The following is a 22,005-nucleotide window of genomic DNA, read 5'->3' as shown; positions in this document are numbered from 1 at the left end:
GTCATGTGAATTTATGTGGATTAAACACTACAGAGGTAAACACTCAGTATTCAATTGAACAACAGACTCACAGGTAACCAAATCCAGCTACTCAGTTCTCTCATAATGAAAGGGTTTTGTAATCTCAGATGACTGCAAAATGTAAAACACTGACTTTGTAATGGCACCTAATGTTTTTGTTGACATGTTGTAGATTTAGTTATGTTTGGTATCCCTGTGATGTTATTGCATGTAACTACAGATTTACTGTTTGTGTCTGTCTATACAGGTTCAAGCTACAGATGCAGATGAGGGGGAGAATGGACGAGTTCTATACAGGATCCTCTCTGGCAAGTGCTGCTGTAATTTTCCTCCCGGATGGACTTTGCACATGAGCTCCTTGCTCACAAACAAATGCACTGAAAGAACAGGCTCCAAAGATGAACTAGACTGAGTCATTAAATTTATTTTGGGTGCGTTGTTAATCCAGTGGTTCAAAATGGATGGAAACAACATCTCCAAGAAAAAGTTTCCTTCATTTTAGTGGTTTAAGCTTTTGTGGCAAAATTCTGTCGACGGGCTTGTATGATAATTCTTCTCATTTCCAACGCAATTTCTCCTCTAGGAGCAGTCAGGCAGATCTTGCCGCAGTGAAGTACCAGTAATGACAAGTTCTTTAAAGTGAATTTGCATTGGAAGCAACTGAAATTATCTCACCCAGCTATCAGATACCCCCAATAAAGTTATCCAAACCAGAGACTAGATTTAATGCTTCGTTAAAATGTGCATTTTTGTGAAAGTTTCTCGCTCTGTCTCACATTCCCTTTCTCTGTCTTTGTGTGTGCTCATGTTTGTGCATGTGTGCAGGGAACAGCAACAATCTGTTCAGCATAAACACACAGACCGGGCTGGTGACGAGAGGCCTCCGGGCGCTGGACAGAGAAACCAGCAGCTCCCACATGTTGGAAGTGGAGGCCTACAACAGTGACGAGGGCAGCATGAGGAGCTCCGTGAGGGTGAGGAAGAGGAGGGAAGTTGGTAGTTACAATGTGAAGCATACATTATGTAGAAGTAGTTTGTTCTTTATATTGTAGAATACAAAGATTTATACACTTTATAGAAAATGTGCCTATCTTTTTAAAATGGTCTTTTGACATATGTAGTCTAGAAACGTGGATTTCAGATGATCCAGTCCCTTAAGTGGGACTCAGATATGTAATGCTCTCATGAAATGACCAGACCCCTTTGCCAAAGACTGCATTCCTCAAAGTTAATATGTATTCTTAATGTAAAGCCACACATGTCTTCGTCTGCAGGTGATCATATATGTTGATGATGCCAATGACGAGGTGCCAGTGTTTACCCAGCAACAGTACAACCGGCTGGGCCTTAGGGAGACTGCTGGCATTGGCACCTCTGTGATTGTGGTACGTGCCACAGACCGGGACACAGGTGAGTCCAGTCTAAGATCAATCAAAGGAAGGGAGCAGATGGAGTGGATTGTCAGTTCTTGTTGTTGACCCTTCAGTGTCAGGTTTTATCCTCATATTATAAAGCAGAAATAGACATTTAGCTGACTTTAAACTTCCTCCTTATTCTTCGCTGGCACTGGCAGGAGTCAGTTGTTTGCATGTCACCAACCTCGACACCAGTGGGTGCCATTCCAACATGGAATATCAAACCTCTTTTTGCTGGCGTGGACAGTCCTCAATTCCGTGAACAGTATATATATTAGGTTTTGACCTAGTCTTGTTATATCACACAGGCGCATGCAGAAAATGGCGTTCACTGTAACTGACATTGAACACTCTACCTCTGCTCCACAGTACAGACTTCCTCTATTCACTTCCCGTTGTGTAGTGTTTCTCAGGCAACTTATGATGCATCTGCTGTTGTGACATACATTTTCCAAAACATTAGAGCAGGCCTGATACTAAAATCAACACAATGTAGCCAACAGAACAGAGTGTGGACAACAGTGTTAAATAAAACACAGGAAGATGTTTACATGTTGTAACTGTATCTATCCGCAACTATCCGCATAACTATTTAAAACTCTCACTTTCTAGTTGGAAAATACAAGCTTAAAAGTTGTTATCGTAAGTATTTCCCTACCCCCAACCCTTCTTCCTGCTCAGGTGATGGTGGAGCCGTTGCTTACTCCCTTGTGTCCGGTTCGGACCGCAAGTTTGAAGTGGATGTAAGCACTGGCCTGGTAACCACTGTGGACTACCTGGACTATGAAACCAAGACCACTTATCTTATGAATGTCTCGGCCACTGACCAGGCTCCACCTTTCAACCGAGCCTTCTGCACAGTCTACGTCACGTTACTTAATGAGCTGGATGAGGCCGTGGCCTTCTTGTCCGGCGGTTATGAGGCTTCGCTGCGTGAGAACATCGCCACGGGGACAGAGGTGGTCCAGGTGAAGGCCCAGTCGGCCGACAACTTGAACCAGCTGACTTACCGCTTCGACCCTGACACGTCGCCTGCAGCTCTAGCCCTCTTCAAGATAGACAGCGTCACGGTGAGTCGGGGAACAGTGGAGGAAAGGTCACCGATGATATGTGCACAATGTACATGCCTCTTTTTTGTACAATTCAAAGACTGCACCCTCCTTCTGTCAAACACGTTTCATCCATTAACCACAGTGTGATTCAGTAACACTTCTTTCTCTGTGATTTAAGCTAGAATTCTGGTTGCTTCATGACTGTAAGCTGATCAAAGACCTTGTTTGCTTTGAAGTTATTTGGTTCCTTTGATAGATGAGGAAGGAGGAAAAAAGTGGTTTATGATACTTCTAAGTCTTTCTCTATCTCTGTCCTTATACCCTGTCTGATACATTAGGAATATTTCTATCTTGTATGCAATCTTTATGGAGATATGCTAATGAGTGTGGCGTTTCAGGGGCGTATCACAGTGACAGGCCTGCTGGACAGAGAGAGGGGGGATATGTACACCTTGACTGTTGTAGCTGATGATGGAGGACCTAAGAAGGACTCCACTGTGGTATGCTTTTTTCTGGATTATTTTAGCTCCCTTCTTTTCATGTACAACATTCTATTTATTACAGTTTATTATGTTGTCTATTCTGTTGTAGAAAACTTAATGGCATTCCTCTTTTGTTCATTGCATCTCTCATTGGAAGTGCAGAAGGTAAGACATGCTGTTGTTTTTCAGAATATTAAAGGCAACATGAAAAGTATTCATCTGCTGTATCTTTTCATTTTAGGTTTTGTTTATTTTCATTCATCTCAAAGGTAAGTATTTCATTGATCTGTCTAGTTATGGAGCTTACATTTTCTTACCTCTTGACAGGTTTCGATCACCATTCTGGATGAGAATGACAACAGTCCAGAGTTTGACATCACATCTGATACTTCAGTGAACATCGCAGAAAACACACCCATGGGGAAAAAAGTGGCAATTGTGCTGGGAAGGGACAAAGATGCTGGATTAAACGGACTGGTGAGGGGAAAGGAGAAGGATGGGAAAACATGGACAAAGACTGATTAAAAAATAATTTAAAAAATCATAAAAGATCTTATGTTGGCACATTAATCAGTTGTAACCATAATGCCTTTACAGACTTACTGTGAGAATAATTACTACAATAACTAAAGATCTCCAAGAAGACAGGCTTTTACAACACATTTGACGTTGTGTTAATTTGACAGGAAGTCTTCTACGCTGCTTTACAGCACTAAATAGAAAGATGTTCTTCCAGTGAAAATTGTGCAATGTCACAGTTTTTGTCACCAACATATGGAGAATCAAGTGAATGTCACGGAGGCCGTGTGCTCAAGCGGGTTAAACAGTTTTTAGCACCCAAATGCAGACACTTTACTCAGTTTATCTTCTTGTAAAGCCCAACTGACTGCGAAATTTCTAAAACACAAAAGAGAATAATCCAAAGTTAGGAAAACAAACAAACTGGCAGGGTTGCAGGCAGAGACGACAACCAGGTACAACAAACGACATACGATGGGGACCCAACAAAGACTGAACAGAAATTAATAGATTAAATTCAGGGGCAAATGAGTAAGGTGGGAACAAACAGGTAAAGCACATGAGGGGTAATCAGGAAGTAAAGATAGATACAACATCAGATGCGGACAACTACACACTAAGACAGGAAACAGGCAGACACAAAAGGAAATTCCAGACACAGACAATTTCAAAATACAGAAAACCAGACTAAGACACAGATCAAAAACAGAAGAACACAGAGCAGACAGGCCAAACCATGACAGTCAAGTTACCAGGATCAGTTTAAGTATGTTTACGCATACAAGGAATTTGACTGGTTTCGAGTGGCTCCCTTTTCATATGACATGAGTATTAAAAATGTTCATTTCATGGGAGTCTCAGTCGTTCGCCCCTTTTATTGTTTAGCATGGGCTGTGATCTATTCAAGATTTAGAGCGTGCACAGCCAAATACAACTATTAAACAATATATTATGGGTTATTTTATGATGAGATGTACTGAGTGAACCTAAGCTGTTGTTACATTGTGATATTCTCATTCTTTCACTGTCCCTCCCCCCTTTCTCTTTGTCACCTTCTGACTGATTACTCTCTCTCAGGTCAATTTCACTCTGGTGGCAGGCAACATGGAGGATGTGTTCAAGATCACGACAGTGAACCACACCTACGGGGAGGTTTATGTCAATGCACCTCTGGACAGAGAGTCAGTAGACCGCTACCTACTAAAGGTCAGGCAGCAATCCACGGGGGGGGGGGGGGGGGGTAACAAATGAAACATGAGCTCGGTAGAGTCGTCTGGTTCCCAGGTTAAATCTTTTACCTCAAATCTATATGTACATGTGACTCATTCACACTTCATTTTACACTTACACCGCAGCACTGACTCAATTGTAAACCTCAGCACAAGATATACACCCATAGTTATGCCTAGTTATGTGTCACACTCATCTGAAACTAAAGAGCACTGGACAATACAAATAGTGTGTGACCATTTATTAAGTTTTGAACTGATCTGATCATATCAAATTAATATCCATGTCAATATTTTCACATAAAGGAAAGCACACTGCATTTTACCTCCCAACACAAGATATTGCACAGAAAAACCCAGGCTGAATGCTTTGGATTTGTTTTTAACCAAGCACCAAACAAGATGTGTATGCACTTAATATCTTTGTCCCCTATGTGATTTTATACCATGTGTCCAAAAGCCTGGTCAGACTTGCATACTAGTATACACCAGTGCATGTGTATGTTGTTACAGGTGCGTGCAACTGACAATGGCTCACCTCCCAGATACACAGACCACTCCCTCACCATTAACATCCTGGATGTCAATGACAATGCACCTGTTATTGAAAGCCAGAGGGGCTACAACGTCAGCATAAGCGAGGTAGAGACGCACTCTGACATCACATGGAGCATGATGTTCATTTCATCCAAGCAAGATTTGCCTTGGAATTTGCACGTTTCTGTAATTTTGTATGTATAAAGTTATTGAATTGAAGCTGAACAATGTCATGAGCACCGGAAGGAGTGGTAATTTTCAGTTTGCACAAAAATCATATTTAACTAGTCAGTCACAGGTTTGTGTTTATTCTACCATGATAATCACAGCTTGATGATTATGAAGCTTCTTTTATAATGTAAATTGTAGAATGTTGGAGGTGGTACGTCAGTCCTCCGTGTGATGGCTACTGACCGAGACATCGGTCCCAACGCCATGCTGTTTTACTACATCACTGCCGGAAACCAGGACCTGACCTTCCGCATGGACCGTGTGACCGGAGAGATGGTTACCCGACCAGCACCTCCGGACCGAGAGCGCCAGCAAGAGTACAGACTCACCGTCACTGTGGAAGATGACGGCACTCCACCTCTGTCGGTAAGACACGAGGAACAGCAGCTGTAACAAGTAGAACACTGGAAAATGTTTGTCAACATTTCAGAAAATAATGCAATGAAAAAAATCCACTCCAAGTTGTTTTTTTAGTTAAGTCAAGTCACTTTTATTTATGTAGCTCAATATCACAAATCACAATTTGCGTCAAGGGGCTTTACAACGCACATGAAACAACAACAGCTGAGGGTTAGCAATGAAGGCAATATCAAAAAGTATGTAGTCTGTTGGTTGAATTCTCATCTTCATAATAAATATAGCACTAATGTTGGTCTAATATTAAATCCAAAAACTTTTCTTAACCACTTATGAGAGATTTGTTGTTAAATCAAGCACATTATTATGTCAATGCTTCATATTACGATGAAAAAGAATTCATCTTTAAACATCCTCCTTCCGTGTAGTGTAATGAGGGAACCTGCGGAGTAAACCTTATCTGATCTCTTTATGGTGACTTGAACTTGGGGGATTATACATCACGCCTTACTATAAAGCTGTCTTTTGGTCAGTCATTGTACTACGAACAATCATACCTGAAAGATGTGCTTATTCTGGGGATTCTATGTGTCTGTGTGCTGTCTGTTTGTCTACCTACAGTACAAATCAGATGTGAGATCAGATAACATAGTAAGGCCTTCTGTCTGTACATAGCTAGAGCAGTAAATGAAATACAGTGGTTGGTTGATCTTCTGTATGAGCTGATCAGGAGGTACAGGAAGCACATGTGTTTGTAAACAGGAAAGCCACAAGTCATATTTCCAAAAGAGGAAGATGAGCGTTGCTTTTCCTGTTTCGAACTGTCTGTAACATCAATTGTCAGGTGACAGTCAATAGTTAGTATAGTACTGTATATGGCCTGTCTTTTTTTATTTTTGACTTTGCTTGTCTGGATAATGCAGCTGCTGCTAATGCAAGACATAAATAGCTAATGTAAGTCTGCAGAAAAAGCACCGGAGAGAGTTAATGGCCAGCAACAGGCAACCCCTCCTCCCATATAGCTCTCTGTCTCTTCTCATAAAACAAGATACTAAGATTGTTTTATCATTTTCTCTCCTCAATGCCAGTATCTCTCTGGTGTGCACCATCTTACTGGCACACAAGTGGAACAACCTTGTTCCATCTGTAATGGCTCCCTAGGTAGCAAGTGTAGCCCGTCCTTGTGTAGTGATAGTTTTGGAAACCTGCCAATTCAAAGGGACGATGATTTAAAAGGCTAGACACATGGCTTTAAGGTACAACAACTCCACTTTATTATACAAGAAACAGACAATTTGAATGCAATACACAGAACAAAACATGCTTTTCTCTATATCTATGTTTAATAAAGCTTTTTACAGTATAAAACAAAAATACATACAGATTCTATATCACATACAAGTATGCTCACACATATTCAACCCAGACAACAGTGTACACTGTAGCCCAAGATTTGAAAACACACACACACGGGCACACATGAAAACACAAATACTTAAACATGAGACCATGAACTCTTATCAAAGTGTTTAAAAACATACATACATTATACCTTGTCCTATAGACCTGCTACATGTGATTCTGAAGTGATTTTTGCTGAGCACCTGCTGTACATATTTTACCTCAATATAAAAAAAAACACCCGTGGTTTCTCACAATCAGCCACAGACAGACAGTAATATCAACATTGTAATCACCTGCAATCACTTTTTCTTATTTTCTTTCTATCTACACTGATAAGGTTTGGTTGACATTTCAATGCCCTTCATCCACACATGTGCTAAATAGTATTTACTAATTTGCATCCAATTGCACAGATAAAAATATGAACAAACAATTAAATCAAGACAAAATAAAAACAAAAACTAACTGAGATAAAGATTCCAAAAAACAACATTGAGATTTTACAGTTTTACTATGGTGGGTTTTTTTTAATAGGAATCTGTAGGCTACTTTCAAAAGCAAATCAATCAACACTATTCTTATTGTTAAACTGTACATAAGAATGAATGACATTCAAGACCCAAAAGGTTTTCTTTCGACATACATACTGCTATTTACAGCACTTTATGAATAAATTTAAGGCCACTGTGAAGTGCTGTGTTTCTGAGAATACAGGAAAGGAAGGAAAGTATTGAGACACAGACAGAGCTGGCAGTAACTGAGGTAGCAAAGAGGAAAGAGAGAAGAAGCCGAGGCCAAGTGGAAATGATACAGATAAACAGTGTAATGCCATAAAAACACTGTCAACTTGCAGCCTCCTTTGGTATGAAGCTTTGAGAGACTTTACTACAATGACAGGGATGAGAGAGAGCCTTAGGTCGCTTTCACACCTGTGGTTTGGTTAAAAAAAAAGGATGTACTGTTGTCTTTTGATTCCAGTCCATTTTGTTTTCTCACTGACTTATTGCAATTGAAGTGACAGATGACTCATTCACTGGACAGTTTTGTTGATTGTCACCCTTCATCATCAGTGCTACATGGACGAAGTAGGGAAAATCAAAACTAAGTTTTATCAGCAAGTGATAATATCACGTCTGTCATGAATAATGATGGAAGGCCGGATGGAACAATCAGAGAGACAGTCAGCTGTCAGTGCAGCCCCCATGTTTTTTTGATTTTTACAGTAACACAGAGAAGGATGCAAGCAATGCACACTTCTGCTTAAACCCCTTTTCACTTTGTGATGTATGATAATATTCCTGCACTCACATGCTGATGTGTATACCATGTTACCATGACTAGCAATCAGTTGAGGAACTATATGGGCAAGCTTGTAACCTCACACCTTAAAAACTCTTCTCAAGCAGCGGGGAACTTGTTGCCCCCCCCCCCCCCCCCCCCCCCCCCCCCCGCCCCCACAACACAAGCTCTCACAAGCAAAAGTTTGTTTTGGCCTCCAGCTGTTGTTGCAGGTGGAAATAGTTTTTGGATAAAAAATGCTGTCCGATCCCTCCTGCGGTCCAGACAATCCCAGTAGACGTTATTGTGAGACCGTTCATAAGAGAAACATTGCTCTGAATGCAGAGAGAAGAGGAAGAGAGTTGCAGGACTTTTTTCCAGATCAGCAGTTGAAGCGACCCTCATTAAACCTGCAGGAAGTCTGGAGACTCAGGGATGGTGTCTGGAACAGAGAACAGTGCAGGTCAGTGAGAGCATAGAAATAAAAGCAGGTAATCCACATGTATCAACCTGCACAAATGCACAATTCATGTATGTGTGCTGACATGTGGAAATTTAGATATGAGGGAGTTTTCACATTCATAATTGCATTTCCTGCCCAAAACATGGCCAGAACTTGTCAAAAGACACACGACAGCATTTCTTTTTCCAAACCTCCTACACTACGGAATAGTGCAAGTATACAGAGAGACTGATCTACTGTATTTCTCAGAATGTGATGTGTTTATCTGGAAACCCACTGAAAAGGGGAACAAAAAGGCCTTAAGTCTGAGTTGCGGCACGCTGAATACTAAGAGATGATAAGAGGGAACTGCTGCTGGTTAAATTCCGCTCAGCTGAAGGTCAGCGGGTCAAAAAAGATGAAGAAGAAAGCTGAAGTATCGCTTTTTCCTACGTAACATGAAACCTCGGACAAGAAACCAGAGTGCGTATGCTGCATAACTTTTGTAGACCAGGGAAAAAACACCTTGAAAAATGTAAAAAATTATGCTTTCTTTCTAGGATTTTTGATTGTTATATCAATATTTGTGGCTCTCTTTAGAGTGGAAACATAGTTGTAATCTAAGATGCAATCAAGCAGCGGAAGTTTCCACTAGTAACTCCCACATAATTCTAATTGTGCAAATAGGGCAAAACGGTTTTACCATACCGGTATGTTTATGCTTGTCAGTTTTCACATACAGTATATTATCAACAAACAAACTCCTGTATGTCTTTCTGAGATTTTTGCACACTAAACTTTTCATGGTGATAGAGATAACATATGTGATGGTTTAGGGTGGACTTTCCCTAAGTCTGGTTCTGTCCTTTCCCCTGTTCCATCATAGACCGTGCTGCCAGGAAATGGGGCAATCCACCTCAGTATGCATGGAATGTCTGCACAGGTGCCTCGGGAATCGGTAGAAAAACACTCAGGATTGAATCCCTTCCCCGTAACTAATGTTTCAGTATTATTTCAAGTTGAGTCGGAGAGAACGGCTCAAGGGCCCATTAGTGTTAAATGAGAGTGCTGATGGGTGGAGAATGACTTGCGAGGGAGGCAAGTGAAGAATTCAGATGATGACAGCATAAGGAGGTGGGTTCAGTTGTGTGGGGGAGAGAAATTAAACCTCCTACACAAAATATTTTTTTCTTAGTCATATCAGATTCAACCCAGCTGTTTTTTTTTGTGTGAGCATGAAATTTTCCACAAGATTGTGATGTTTCAGCAGAAGCACAGAAAGCCATGGTTGTTCTTTGATTGCGTCAGTCTTTTACAATACTGACTGTACATTCTGAAATAGGTATTTCAAGAAGTATACCCTTGTGCAATATAGTTACGTGCCGCTACTTGAGTACATTTGTACATCCTTTGAGATTAAAACGTGAAGAGAGTCAGATTTATGCATTCAAAGTGTAGTTAATAAGGCGAGGCCCACCACAGTGCACACTCACTCATAAACTGAAAGGCACCCACTTAGCCATGTAAATTAACTCTCCCAAGAGCGAAATAAGTCATACTCTTCTTTCTTGGTTTTATGGTGCTGGTCCGACAGAGCCAGGCTAGGGGGCAAAAACTGAGTAAAATGAAGTATGGATTAGATAAGTGTGTGTACCAGCTTATGCTTAGTGATTTAGTGTTTTTCATCTTGTTAAATAAGCACATTTAGAAGGAGTTGCTGTTGTGTTGTCAGGGTGTATTGGTTATGTGTGTGTCCTACCTTCTACTGGGAAGAATACGTCCCCATATACATGAGGAGAAAGAGGGGTTCCGGGCTCAGACAACAGGTTGCGTCCTGTCTCTGAGGATTGCCTGGTCATGATCTGAGACACGGTACGGGTCTTAATCTGTGGTGATCCCCCAAGGAACACAGGGTTCTCATGGCCATGAGCCTCACTGAACACACGCACAAAGGTACACGCATACACACAAGAAAGAGAAGCACCCAGATGAGTAAGACATTGCCGATATGACCCAATCAACTGTTTCAACAGTCCTCTGTTTCTCAAGACATTTAGAAGCTTTATGGCTGTCACTTTTGTTATCTAGCAGTAATAAATACATTCCAGTGGCACACAACTTGTAACCTAAAGGCAAGTGTAGACTACAACTGTTCTGTGCAGAAGTCCTTTTTGCTGTACAGTAATGCAGAGTATGTCTCCAATGAATGTAGTAATTAAATTACTGATCTTTTTTAAAGCTACATGTAGATCTTTAGCAAGCAAAAGATTTCAGGAATTGTTCACAGAGTTGTAACCAGCTATTTGGCTGAAACTACCTATTGTGTAAGAAATCTTGTGGACCCTACAAAATAGAATGTCCATGTACACAGTATTATTATTCTAAAAGCAGCTGTGCTTTGAAGCTGGTCTATGAAGCAAGCTGCCTGACAGACTGTGGGAAAACTTACCTGTCCATCCTCACCAGCTCTTGTGCACCTGGGAGAGAGGAAACGGGAAATGGGCCATTGTGAATGAATTGAAATAGAGCGGAACACTACAGATGGATGTGAATGTGCTTCCTACTGTGTGAAATAGAGTTAATCCACCTCACTGACAGGAAATATGTGTCAGACAAAACACTATGGGGAACCCAGTGTGATAGATTTATATTTGACCCATAGCATGGACGTGTGTGTGTGTGTGTGTGTGTGTGTGCGTGTGTGCGAGCACTTGCTGGTGCATATCAGTAATACGTACGTCTGCTCGACTGGTCGTTGTGCCTCTGTTTGTACACAAGCACCAGAATAAGAGGCAGAGAAAGCAGAGCCAAGATGCAGGCTGCTATGGCCAGGGCCACTGCCACAGAGCCTGGAGAAGCAACAGAGACTGTGAGTTAAATAAACACAATAACTGGCCAGTCATCCATTGGCTATGAAAGCCGGAATATGGTGACATACCTTCAGGTGGTGTGGGATCCCAGACAGTGCAAACTTGAGATCCATTTCTCCCTGGAAAGAGAGAACAAACACATTGTTTCTCAGATACAGTACATCATCATAGGTTTGGGTTTCTCTCTGTCAAATGCAACAGTTACCATTCACCCCGGCACATGACATTTATGCAGTGTCGTAGACCACAATGAGTACTCATACACCACATTACGTAGAATCTGGGAAACTAACATAACAACTTTGTCCTACTTAGCAACTTTACAAAAGACACTATGATTAAAAAAAGTTGTCTTCCTCCCCTGCCAGTTTACTATAGACTAAGTTAATCCACATTCACACCCATACATTTGATGTCCTTACGTGGTGTAACTTGGAGAATAATGTGGCTATGGGGTCTCTGCACGATGGAGCCATGTTTATGTTCAATCTGGAAGTCTAGGAGCAGACAGCAGTAGCGACCCTGGTCAGCGTGGGTCACATTCTGCAGAACCACCCAGAAGCTATGCTCCGCAAATCCAAATTGCAACCCCGGCGGCAAGCTGTGGTTGCCATGTGAATGACTACCAATGATAATATGGCGTGGGCCCTGTCCTCCTATACAGTGTTGGTCACTGTGCGTTGTGAAAAGCCAGCTGTGCTTCAAGACATCTTTGGGGTACAAGGTTGCACCTCTCTGGCCACAAACCAGTTTGGCAGTTGCACCCTCGGGACACGTGTAGTACAGGTGGGGGGCTGAAACACTCAGCGTGGGGTGGGCGTGGGACATCTCGCCTTTAGCTAGAGAGAAAAGATAAGTTTGAAAGAACAAAGGTAAACCATATGATTATTTTCAACTTTAGTAAATCAGTAAGCCTAAGATAATTGTAAAGTGTTGGGTTATGGCAGTGGTTTGGGTTAAAGTCTGCCAAGTCTACAGTTAGTGCCTGATAAGCTCAACCCCATGGAACGCAAATCCCCATATAGATATTACAGATGACAAGAAAAATCAGAGCAAAGAAGGGATATATATATATATATATATATATATATATATATATATATATATATATATATATTTAGTAAAAAATATTAAAGTCAGATGTTTGTCCAATGGCATGTTGTCCGTCACCATCTTGGCAGTGCTTTACTCCGCCTACCTACCAGCTAATCCAAAAATGGGCTAAGAGGTGGAGCATCAGTAGAGCTGCGGCTGGCCACCTGTGACTGCACCCACCTGTCACTGAGAGCGACCATGCCCTTAGTTATTCATTCATAAGTTACTAGAACTTTAAGCCTTAATATAATTTAAACCGGTGAGTTATAAAAAAATTCCCCTGCACAGTTGTTATGAAGGGAGAATTTAGCTACAGAGACCAAAACCATTTTTTGTACCAGGTTGAAGACATTTCTGCTGTAAAGTTGGGCATTTTAACATGGTGCTCTATGGGGATTGACTCGCTTTTAGAGCTAGCCTCAAGTGGCTATTTGAGGAACAGCTGTTTTTGGCACTTCCTTGTTGGCTTCATTTTTCAGCCCCGAAGGTTGCCGCTTGAGTAAAACATAAAGGCCAACATACACATTTTAATAGTAATATAGAAACGTTTTGCTAATGAAGGTACATCATAATGTTCCTTGCAAAATTCCAGCTTTATTTAATTTGCTTGCATATAGGATTGTGGTAAAGACCTGGTAACATAAGATAATATATTCAAACAGGAAATTGCTTGGTAAATCACAGTTCTCTTCAAATTATTTCATAACTAATGTTGAGTGGGATGAAGTTCCTGCCTGGTACCACCAGTGGTAACACAAATAACACATGCAAAAGCTAATTATAGCAACTACCATTCTCAATATGGATTTAAATACCAACAATTTCCATGCCCTGCACACTACATGCTTCTGTTTTTTTCCACATCTTCGGTTAGCACAGTTTGTTTCCTGTTCTGTATTTGTACCGTGGTTAGAGATAGTAGGCTACATAGTCTGCTGACTTACATAAATATACAACTTTCTGTGGGAGTAAAATTGCCTTTTCCTCAGACAGGGAGAGCGATACAAGCCAATATATACAGGAGTTCGTGTGACATTGCTTTAGTAATCAAACTAAGGAATCTAAAAATCTGACTGATGTTCTGGTCAGTTTCTAGATTACATACTATCACTGTGAGGCATCATCCCCCAGTGAATCTAGAGAAATATCCCTTTCTTTCTCAGAAAAGTATACACTAACAAATATCCTCAGCACATACCTTTTTTGTGCATTCAGGAAACCAAATAGACAGCTGTGAGAATTTTTTTTTTTTACATATTGCATAAACCATTCTCCCTCTCACATACTGCCTTCAACCACATCCTGTTCTGACTTCTGTAGTGCAGCGGTGCAATGCACGAATAGATATGTTCTTTAAACTGTGCTCTGAATGTGCACAGTAAAACAAACATATCCTAAGGCTAAGCAGTCTAAAGCCACTCGCTAAAAATTACCAAAAAAAACAATTAACAACAACAATGCAGATACATCATAATCTGTATAATACAACACTACACAGACATAGTGTATCATCAACACACACAATTAACGACTCCCACATATTCAGCTTTTAAACCCTCACAGAGCAGTGGAGCCACAGCTTAGTGTAAATCACTGTGAATTTAATCATGAACCAACTATTTGCTGTTTTTATGCACTTCCACTATTAGGGGGAAGCCCATAGATAAATGTCAATACTGGTATTAAGTGGTTGGTTAACACTTTGCTGGATAAGAAATGTAGTAGCTGACCAGTCAACGACCTTTGCTTTTTGATTAGCTGTGCATGTTTGTATATTCGGTATGTGTGCATCCAGTGTAAGTGTCACATAGTGCGCCTGTGTGTGCGACTGAACTCTGCACTAGCTATTGTGTGCTAGGAAAAGCAATAGGAAGACTAGGGAGGGTGATTAAAGTGAAACTGTTGCCCCCACGGCTGTTTCTGCCAGCCTAGTGGGACAATAGGAGGGGAAGCCCTACTCTTCTCCTGTTTCACACCCGCCGTGCCTTCCTCCCTGCCCTTCTTTGTGACTCTGCCCTGGTTTCTGTGGCCCTATTTACACTAGTGGAGTTGGACGACTGGCAAAGGAGTGTAAAGGAGTTGTAAAATGTGTTTAGTATACATTTAAATTTTAAGTCTAACTTTAGTCTGATAGAGAGCCAAAACATGATTAGACTGCCAGTCAGGAAACAATATTATACACATTGAATATATATTCAGGTATGTCTTACTGACAAGACCAGACCTTTCTAATATAGTGTCAGCAAAATCTGAGCTGTCTGAGATGTGGTTGCAACCAGGTAAAAACTGGAACAGACAGCATTTCTTTAACTTGTATACACTAGACATCTGTGTTTCTGGCTCCATTATATATCTAAGTTTCCTTCTCTGATCTCTGTTCTCAGCTTCCTGATAGCCCCTCAGGGCCCAGAAACAGGCCCTCCTTTGTTTTAAGCCTAAATGCCACCTGTTTAGGACATGTTGCCTTTGACAGCTTTCTTGAATTCAGACATGCAGCATAACCTGTGTGAATTAATTAAACATGTCTTCATATCTGCTTAAATTACCCCAAGTTTTTATCTTTTCACACACACACCTCAAACACCACCCTTTTTCACACATACTGTTACGGTAATGATTATCCAGCCCATTACAGGGTGTTAATGAAACCAGCAGGAGAATCCCAGATTAACCCCTCAACACGCAAACACAAACACTCATAGAAAGTGAGGGAGTTTCAGTTGAAGGTTCTATCATAACAAACAGATTAATTAAACATCTTTTCAGCAACAGGAAGTGTTAAAATGTGCCACTTTAGGCTCTACCTAGTCAACAAAGGAAGTGGTTATGGGTCAGTGATGCAGGTCATCATGCTCAGGGATCCATGGCATTTAGTGATTTGCTGAACCAATTTGCAATAAACTTGTTTGTGTATGTGTTATTTAAATAATGTGCACACTAGTCACAGTCTCAACCTTCCTCTTCTTCTTCCTTTAAATTGACTCCATCCAATCAGCTACCTAACTGACAGGTCATGTAATGACAGCTTCGTAAACACATTTACAACATGATTACAACATGTTTTATTCTGAAATGTCATTTTGAAAGTGTAAACGGTCCTTTTTGTACTTTTGAAATTGTAAAAGTGCAATTATTGCGTGATTTTCCTGCTTTCTCTTCCTTCTTTGGTATTTCCTGCTTTGCACTTGAAGGCTTTTCATACTATGATTATATTGTTATACTGTTTTCTATTATAGTTAAATATCTTAGATCTTTACCAACCAAAACACATTTGTTTGCTGTTTTTGTTGCTTTGAAGTCAAGGCTCTAGCTTATGGTCAATGCTGTATCCTTGGGCTGTTCAGAGAATCAATCCGCACTAGAAGGCCATTGGTGGATTTTTTACTTGTCATGCTTGCTGTTTATTAAACACCAGACACCAAGATTTCAGCTACAAATGCTTGGCAGACCTTTTAAAAGGTGATACCCAGAAAAATCACAGAACAGGGGAGCTCCCCTCCTCCATTGTCTTCTTATAACTCACAGCACATGCAGTATGTGCCCACACAAGTGCTGTACATCAACACACTCACTGACTGCGTCTCCCTGGTCCGGCCTATTTTTGTCAATGAGATTGACCCAGGAAACAATTTTCTATCTCTGCCCCCCAATAATGCTTTATTCGTTTAGGAAAGGGGATCAATGCATGACACAAGCTCTGTCACAACAGAAGGAGAATGCAGTGGAGACAGCTAAAGAGTGAGTGTTCACATCCTGTGGAGTTCATTGACCATTTTTGCCTGTGCCATTGTCCACCATAGGGAGCTGAACGCTTATCTGGACTGAGAGGAAGAGAGGCACTGATTATGGCTGTGTTTGTCTCAAGTCATTTTTTGTGGAGCCCATTATTGGCAGCTTGGCATAAACAGCTGTTTTCATCATAGGCTAAAAGGAAGGAAACTTCCAAACAAAGAAGACATAACAAGGCTGAAGGGAGGGCAAGTTGGAGTCCAAAAGTTGGAAGCGTTCTACGTCTTATAGGCCTGCAAAACAATCCAGAAATGCTGTATACAAAACTGTAGCCTACAACATGTTCTGAAGTATATATGTTACACAGATTTCTGTCCAGGATGGGCCAGCCTTAAAAACTCGGTAAACATCACTAGTTGCCTTTGACGGACTTATCGTGTGAGCTTATCTAAATACACCAAATCCTAAAGCCGAAAACTGATAACCTCTGCGAGGTTTCAGTGGCGTTTGAAGTGAAGCAGCCCGCGCCCCGGAGGCAACAGCTGTTTCTCCTGTCTCCTCCAGCGGCAGTTGCCTAAACATCAAGCAACGCCAAAGTCATAACCCTGCAATTGATTAAAGGTCGCACGAAAACACGCGGAAGTTCTGTGAAAATGTAGAAATAAATTATTTCAATCAGGGAATACATTACTGGATGTATCGGGGGCCTATCTCATCCTGCACATGCGCACACCGCATTGGAATATTTCCTAATGTCACTGTATGCACGTCTTCCAAATTGTGAATACATCTGACCATTTTAAGACACGTCAGTTTAAAAGCACAAACCGCTGCAGTTTGCGGCTATGATATCTAAAAGGGCGAGTATGGGAGGGGCTTTAAAACAGCTTCACACCAGATGTTCTGTCTCAAAAACACAGCAACAAACTTAGTCTGAAAGGCTTTAAACTGTGTTCGCTCCAATATACATGCACGTAGACCAACTACTCCGCCATGGACATATTTGAAGTTGTTTCTGAATAGAGACACTTCGAGTAGCCTATCTTTAAGCAAACTCTGAATATCATCTGGTTTCGTGCACCTAGGCGTAGGTCTACATTGTGTGCCATTATTAAAACGCTTTAGGCTGCCTGAGTTTGGAAAAACAGTAGTTGCTGGGCTGTTAAATGGACATAGCCTAAGTTAAAGACTATATTAGAGGCCTGTCATATACCGTAAAGTTGTTAGCGATCTTCTGGCATCCTAGGCTACCCTTCGGACACATTAAGGAGATTGACGTTAATTGATGACTTTATCGCCCATTATATTTATAGAGACTTTAATCCGTCCAAACGTAGGCCTACTACAGGTTTAGGCTACTTAATGTATCTTTAAAGTCAATTGCCTTTTCTAAAACTATAGTCCCTCATCAGTGAATTCAATAAATGTTTTGCCACTAAAAGAAAGTTCCACGCCCGGACAGCTGGATGAGCCAGTAAAACAACAGGTCTGAAGAGGATGCTTGTCAAGAGTGGTTTTCGTGCTTACCTCCAGCTATGTTAACCAGAACGGAACAAAACCAAAAGATGAGCTTCTTTCTCCAAAGGGATGTCCGACATGGTAATCCCCACTCCATGGCTGTGCGGTTTGACTCAGACTATCAGCAACTAGGATATAACTCGACAAGCAAACTTTTTCTGCCTTCACTCTCAAACTTTAAAGTCTCTTGACTGTGTACCAACACACAGTGAGGTGGCTGACAGTCCCCGTCACTCTAGTCTCTAACTTGATCCTCCTGAATTTTGCAGCACAAAAATTACGAGATACACGGAGGCGCCACGCTCCTCCCCTACTGTCAGCCTCTCTCTCTCTCTCTCTCTCTCTCTCTCTCTCTCTCTCTCTTTCTCTCTCTTTCTCTCCCTTTTTCACCCCACTTTTATAAAAATGTGTCTTATCTGTTATAAAATTCACAAACAATGTTGAGCTAGCTAAGTCTTAAGTCTGCAGTGCAGTGCATACACTTTATTGGTTAAACTGAAAATTATTCAGTGTTACATCAGCCTTTAATGATCAAATGATTAGTTTTTGTTTCATATCTCCACTTCTGTTTAAATGTATGACCTGTGACCATGTGCCCTGATGTCTTTGGTTACTTTGATTCAGTGGAACACTAAAGTCCCTAAAACACCTCAATGTGTTTGCATCTGCCTTGCCTTAATCTCAGTTGGAAATGAGGTTTCTGTAATATATTATATATGATGTTTTATATATAATTATATGATTAACAGCGGATACAAAACAAAAATCAAACCTCTTTCCTATCAAAATACTAGTGCACTACACATAGTAACACAGTAAAAAAAAAAAGTCAAAAGTTTAACTATATTTATTATTACATTTGAAGCCAGGTCAGATATAAATTTACTCATCACTGAACTTTTATTCCACACAATGATACTTATACTTTCAGTGGTTTAATAAAGAACTTTTGGCTACCTTGCAGCGTCTTCTCTCCACCTCACTTAGATTTCCTCTTAGTTCTCACAAGACATATTTTCCTTCAGTTTGTAACAAAATATGCTCCTACTGTGTTGTCCCATTCTCCCATGTTAAACCAAATAAAGAGTTATTACAGCTGTAAAAGTTTTCCCATGTCTCTGTTTCTCACCAGACCTCAACCACCATCAATGTTCGCATTGTGGATGAGAACGATAATGCCCCAGAGTTTCCCGAGGAGGAGTATGTCACAGTGTTGAGCGAGGGACCAGAAACAGTGGGTGCCACCATCGCCACAGTAACGGCCATCGACCCAGATGAGGGTCTGAACGGCACCTTGCGATATGCTATCACTCAGGGCAACCTGATCCAGACCTTTAATATGAACAGCATCACCGTAAGACATGATAACTGTTATACTGTAGTGTTACAAGTTACTGCAAAAAAAAGATGATTAACTTTCTGTGTATGATGTGTATGTGTGTGTATTTAGGGGAGGATTACAGCCATAAAGGAGCTGGACTTCGAGATCAGCAATGGACACTACACACTGGTTGTCACAGCTACGGACCAGTGTCCAAAACCTGCTCTTCGTTTGACATCTAGCACAACAGTAATTATGCAAATGAGACACAATCTGTTTTAATGTTTTTAACTAAAGTAATATTACATTAACATTTTAGAGCTGAAACAATTACTCGATTAACTGAGTAGTGAAGTGACAGAAAATCAGCTCTCAATTTTGATAGTCGATCAATCGTTCAGGTATTTTATGAAGCGAAAATGCTAAACATTTGCTGGTTCCAGCTCCTCCAATTTGCTGTTTTTAACCATTTTATATAATTTAAAACCCAACACTTTTGACCATTGGACTGCTAGAAACTTGTAATCGGCAGTTTTTTGTCTTTTCTGACCATTTAAACAACTAAGTAATAAATCAATGTATTGAAAAAACAAACAAACATATTTAAAAATAATAAATATAATGATAATAATTACACAAACAATAATGATGATTCTCAGTTAAAGTCCAACCTGTACATTCTCATGGAACAAACTGGAGACATTAAACAAAATAATTTGTCAGAATGTAAACATTAGTGGATGCATGGCATTGATAGATTAATATTTTTACCTAAAATGCAGAAACCTTACCCAAAACACCCAAATCCTATTATGAGTATTTGTATTTGTGGAAATTAATATTTTAATCAGAATCTCATGATACAAGTTTGAATTTAATGTCCAATTTAAGTGTGGATTTTATTACCTTCAAAAATGTATTTATGTTATGATATTGTTGTATAGGGAGCCATACATGTTTTTGGTGCTCATCCTAATTCCTGTGTCACAATGGGTCACCTCTCATATAACAGTTGTGTTAAGAACTCCCTCTCCCTCCTTCTCAGGTGCTAGTAAATGTCCTAGATGTGAACGATGTGACGCCCACCTTCCCTAGGGCCTACGAGGGACCCATCGAGGTGGCTGAGGGCCAGCCAGGACCTCGGGTCTTGACTCTCAGAGCCAGTGATCAAGACTCTGGGCTCAATGGAAAAGTGGAGTACAGCATCACTGGGGGAGATCAACAGAGTTAGTAGCGAATTGTTCTGTCAAAAGTGTGATATCTTATTAAATCCTCACTGTGTGTCTCTGAGCCTCTTTCTCTGTCTTTCTGCCAGATGAGTTCATGGTTTCTCCAGTGGAGGGCGAGCTTCGGGTGAGAAAGGATGTAGAGCTGGACAGAGAGACAACTGCCTTCTACAATATCACTGTCACAGCCCGAGACCTGGGCACCCCATCTCGCAACAGCTCGGTGGGTCTTTATTACACCAACACACACACGGGGATGGGCTATCTGGAACACACTGTATTCTCTTGGACTATCAGGATCTTGCCAGCTTCACTTCTGTGTTGTAATTTGGCTTGCAGGGACACGTATTGAACACTCAAATCTCCAACAAATGAATAGATGGCTTGTGAAGTTTTTATACGTGACATACTACAAAAAAGTACCACTCTCACAAACTTCTCAACCAAATCCATGATCATGCCAGTTAAACATACACTACATCGCTCACCTGGTAGAGTGTGCACACCATGTACTAGGCTGAGTTCATACTGCAGAAGTCCCAGTTTGAGTTTGCAGCCCTTTGGCTTCTCCAAAGGAAATCATCTTTAATGCAATGTTGTGTTTTTATGGTGCAGATGGAGAAATGCATAGGCTATTTTAAGGTTTTAATCATGTCTAGCTAAAGGCTACAGGGTGAATAAAACAATATAAAATATCCCTATTTAGATCGCGGATCATGATTGCGGTTAAACAGATTGTGAATTATTTTTTTACCACATCATCCACCACTATGAGTTAATGTAAAAAGATCATAAGTTGGAAGTTTTATTTTTGTTTTCTTCAGGTGGTGGTGGGGGTCTATGTCCAAGACATCAATGACAATGACCCAGTCATCCTGAACCTGCCTTACAACACCAGTGTGAGTGAAGGCGCCTCCATACACACCTCTGTGGCCAGGGTCCGCGCACAAGATGCAGACAGCGGCCGGAACGCGCTGCTCACTTATAACATCACTGCTGGAAACCAGGATGGAGCCTTCTACATCATTGACACAGTGAGATAATGGGATGGTGTTGGTTAAAGAGTAATGTAACAGGGATTTAACTTTTCACCTTGCTGTAGTGAAGTACAGGGTCACTCCAGGACCTGGTGTCATCCCTGTTGGGTGTGGTTACGGGTTCCACAGAGTGCACTTTTGACCACACCCAACTGTGATACTGGATGTGGTCATATGTAAAACAGACTTTCAGCCAGAGTTGGCAGCAAAACACTGCTTTTCACCCGGGTATTAAGTTACTC

At 40.9% G+C, this 22,005-nt stretch overlaps 2 protein-coding genes across 2 annotated transcripts in view; one reads left to right on the top strand and one right to left on the bottom strand.

Moving 5' to 3' along the window:
• Positions 1-21,769, top strand: part of LOC119917695 (cadherin-23-like) — a 150,537-nt gene extending 128,768 nt beyond the window's left edge. The window contains exons 28-42 of the mRNA XM_038738109.1: positions 269-329; positions 847-995; positions 1,296-1,431; positions 2,118-2,506; positions 2,887-2,988; positions 3,133-3,135; positions 3,298-3,447; positions 4,567-4,695; positions 5,232-5,360; positions 5,625-5,852; positions 19,312-19,533; positions 19,630-19,749; positions 20,546-20,726; positions 20,816-20,949; positions 21,551-21,769. Coding sequence (XP_038594037.1) covers positions 269-329; positions 847-995; positions 1,296-1,431; positions 2,118-2,506; positions 2,887-2,988; positions 3,133-3,135; positions 3,298-3,447; positions 4,567-4,695; positions 5,232-5,360; positions 5,625-5,852; positions 19,312-19,533; positions 19,630-19,749; positions 20,546-20,726; positions 20,816-20,949; positions 21,551-21,769 — 2,352 coding nt within the window. The remainder of the gene's footprint in view (positions 1-268; positions 330-846; positions 996-1,295; positions 1,432-2,117; positions 2,507-2,886; positions 2,989-3,132; positions 3,136-3,297; positions 3,448-4,566; positions 4,696-5,231; positions 5,361-5,624; positions 5,853-19,311; positions 19,534-19,629; positions 19,750-20,545; positions 20,727-20,815; positions 20,950-21,550) is intronic.
• vsir (V-set immunoregulatory receptor) lies at positions 7,094-18,451 on the bottom strand. The gene is made up of 7 exons (XM_038737446.1): positions 18,189-18,451; positions 12,260-12,676; positions 11,906-11,956; positions 11,706-11,816; positions 11,417-11,444; positions 10,727-10,902; positions 7,094-8,967 (listed from the first exon to the last, which is right to left on the bottom strand). The coding sequence occupies exons 1-7, from the start codon at positions 18,274-18,276 to the stop codon at positions 8,930-8,932; spliced, it is 909 nt and encodes a 302-aa protein (XP_038593374.1). The 5' UTR covers positions 18,277-18,451; the 3' UTR covers positions 7,094-8,929.
• Positions 21,770-22,005: the final 236 nt, after the last annotated feature.

This window comes from Micropterus salmoides, unplaced genomic scaffold, assembly GCF_014851395.1.
Source record: "Micropterus salmoides isolate LMB-PRFRI ecotype aquatic unplaced genomic scaffold, ASM1485139v1 Ms_hic_scaffold_22, whole genome shotgun sequence".
Taxonomy (NCBI): domain Eukaryota; kingdom Metazoa; phylum Chordata; class Actinopteri; order Centrarchiformes; family Centrarchidae; genus Micropterus; species Micropterus salmoides.
Note: the sequence above shows the minus strand (reverse complement) of the source record. Positions and strands in the feature narration are given on the sequence as shown.

Excerpts from the sequence above, each read along its gene's own strand:
- vsir (XM_038737446.1), bottom strand. The coding sequence starts at position 18,276 with ATGGAGTGGGGATTACCATGTCGGACATCCCTTTGGAGAAAGAAGCTC. Across the intron at positions 12,677-18,188 it reads TCTGGTTAACATAGCTGGAG|CTAAAGGCGAGATGTCCCAC; the intron begins GTAAGCACGAAA and ends TTTTCTCTCTAG. Across the intron at positions 11,817-11,905 it reads GGATCCCACACCACCTGAAG|GCTCTGTGGCAGTGGCCCTG; the intron begins GTATGTCACCAT and ends TTGCTTCTCCAG.